This window comes from Olea europaea, chromosome 11 (assembly GCF_002742605.1).
Source record: "Olea europaea var. sylvestris chromosome 11, O_europaea_v1, whole genome shotgun sequence".
Classification (NCBI taxonomy): Eukaryota; Viridiplantae; Streptophyta; class Magnoliopsida; order Lamiales; family Oleaceae; genus Olea; species Olea europaea.
The window spans coordinates 20718225-20721118 of record NC_036247.1 but is presented as its reverse complement, the minus strand read 5'-3'; the positions used below and the strand labels follow the sequence as shown (position 1 = coordinate 20721118).

Genomic DNA, 2894 nt, shown 5'->3' with positions numbered 1-2894 from the left:
AATCAAATACCATGACTCCTAAATATGCATCTGGAGCTCAAAAAAAGAAAAAGAGAGAAAGAGTAGAGGCATTAATTCGAAGCTAGAATGGAGATATGGAGAAGTACTTTAATAACAAGAAACAAAAAGAGAAGGAAGCAATACCAAAAAATTTATTGATTGAGGAACAACAGAATCAGAATGATAATGACAATGTGGATGAATGGAAAGAGAATGAGGAAATGATTGAACCTGCCAATGTGGATGAATCAAAGCAAAATGAGGCAGATAATATTCAACATAAAGATTTAAATCAAGAGAATTGCTTTTCTTTGAATTTTGAAGATCCTGGAAATTGGAAGGACATCCACATTGATCAAAAGACGAGGGACTTTTTAGTTGAAATAGGTCCAAAAAGAGTTGATGGCATCTTATTTCCCAAAGATAGTCAAGGTAGACATTTTGAATCGTCACACTATAAGCGGCTACTTGCGAATGGGCAGATAACTGATAGAAGATGGTTAGTGTATTCCATTTCTTTAGACAAGATATTTTGTTTTTGCTACAAGTTGTTTAAAACAGAAAGAACGATGAAAAGTATTGGTCAATTGGGTAATGAGGGATATAAACATTGGCATAATATGCATCGTCGCCTTACAAATCATGAAGTGTCTAAGGAGCATATAAGCTGCATGACTAGTTGGATGGAACTAGAAAATAGGCTTCAAACAAAGCATACAATTGGCCATCAACAAAGAAAGAGAGCATTGGAGACAAGTACTAACGAGGATAATTGCTATTGTTAAACGATTTGCTAAAAATACTTTGGCATTTCACAGAGATTGTGAGCAACTTTACGTGGCGAACAATGGACTTTTTTTGCAAATGATAGAAATGGTTGCTGAATTTGATCCAATAATAAGAGAACACATTCGACGTGCTCAAGCACATGAGATTCAGTATACATATCTTGGTCCTAAAATTCAAAATAAATTAATACAAACTTTAGCAGGCGAGGTGAGAAGTGCAATTGTCACAAAAGTAAAACATGCAAAATATTTTTCTGTCATACTTGATTGTACTCCAGATGCGAGTCATGAGGAGCAAATGTCTCTAGTAATACGATGTGTGGATGAATCAATGGACTCTTCAATGGTACAAGAATATTGGATTGAATTTTTGAAAGTGGACGATACATCAGGATTGGGACTTTTCACTGAACTTACAAATGTGTTAACGAATCTTGAGCTTGATGTTGACAATATAAGAGGTCAAGGGTATGATAATGGAGCTAACATGAGCGGGAGACATAAAGGTGTACAAAAAAGGTTACTTGAAATAAATCCTAAAGCTTTCTATACTCCATGTGGTTGTCATAGCCTGAATCTAGCATTACGTGACATGGCAAATTGTTGTTCTAAAGTTATGTCCTTCTTTGGAGTGATACAATGCATCTATACAGTGTTCTCTTCTTCTCCCAAACGATGGAAAATTTTTAAAGATAAGGTTGAAGGTCTAACATTTAAGTCATTGTCCCAAACACGTTGGGAAAGTCATGTGGAAAATGTCAAGCCTATAAAAGAGCAATCTGTACAAATAAGAGACGCTTTACTTGACTTGGCAAACATTGCTGAAGATCCTAAAACAAAGAGTGAAGCTGAGTCATTAGCAACATATGAACTTGAAAATTTTGAGTTCTTACTTGGTATGGTTATTTGGTATAAGTTGTTGCATGCTTTCAATACCGTGAGTAAGTTTTTTCAAGCAGAAAATATGGATATTGATGAGACCATCAAGCTTTTAGAAGCACTTATTTTGTTTCTCGAAAATTATAGAGAATTTGGATTTGCCAGTGCCATGGATGAAGCTAAACAAATAGCAATTGAAATGGGAATTGAAACTGTTTTTCGAGAGAAACGTAATATTCGAAGAAAGATGCAGTGAAGAGGTAACACTATTAGCTAAAGAATCTTTTCGAGTTGATTATTTTCTCTTTATAATTGACCAAGCTCGATCTTCACTTCAAACTCGGTTTGAACAATTTAAACATTATGAAGAGACATTTGGATTTTTGTTTAATTCGGAGAGATTAAAGAGTATGGATGTTAACAGTTTGTTGAAATCTTGTAAGAATCTTGAGCAGTATTTGAGCCATAATGGACATTCAGACATTATTGGTGATGACTTATGTACGAAGTTGTTAGTTTTGAAGTGCTATTTACCTGGAGAAACAAAAAGAGCAATTGATATGCTAAATTACTTGAAGAAAATGAACGGTTGTTTTCTGAATGCTTGCATTACTTACAAGATTTTGCTCACTATACCGGTTACAGTTGCATCGGCAGAAAGAAGTTTCTCCAAATTGAAATTGATCAAGACTTATCTTCGATCAACCATATCGCAGCAAAGATTGAATGGATTGGCTATGTTGTCCATTGAAAAAGAAATGGTTGAACAACTCGACTATACAAAATTGATTGATATTTTTGCCTCAAAAATCGTAAGACAAGTTGTATTTAAGTGATGGTTCAGAACATTTTCTTATACATCTTTGTATTACTATTTGATTATAATATAAATATTTTGAATTTCGTTTTTATTTGTTGCTTTATTATGGATTTTATGTTAAAAATTTAGTTCCTTAAAACTATTATAAATAATATGAAAAAAAAATCATTGTTTGCTATGAAGTAGGGGCCCGAATTCTGAATCTCGCCTCAGGCCCCGCGAAACACAGGTACGGCATTGTACTACACATTCACTAAAGTTTCACCCTTAGCTCTAGCTAATGGTTTAGAAATACATAATAAAATGTTACAAAGAAAATGAAGGAAACTAGAATATGATGGAGAGGAATTGATGCTCTCAAAATCTTGGCCAAGGTCCTCTTTTATAGGCAAAGGAATATCCAAAAT

The 2894-nt window shown here is 33.9% G+C and overlaps 1 protein-coding gene across 1 annotated transcript; it reads left to right on the top strand.

Annotated features, from left to right (window-relative positions):
• The first annotated feature begins 873 nt into the window (after window positions 1–873).
• On the top strand, window positions 874–1923 carry LOC111404575 (zinc finger MYM-type protein 1-like). The gene has a single exon (XM_023033366.1). It carries the CDS (start codon window positions 874–876, stop codon window positions 1921–1923), a length of 1050 nt encoding a protein of 349 aa, XP_022889134.1.
• The last annotated feature ends 971 nt before the right edge of the window (window positions 1924–2894 follow it).

Bases quoted from the DNA above. Each gene is read 5' to 3' on its own strand.
- LOC111404575 (XM_023033366.1), top strand. From the start codon at position 874: ATGGTTGCTGAATTTGATCCAATAATAAGAGAACACATTCGACGTGCT.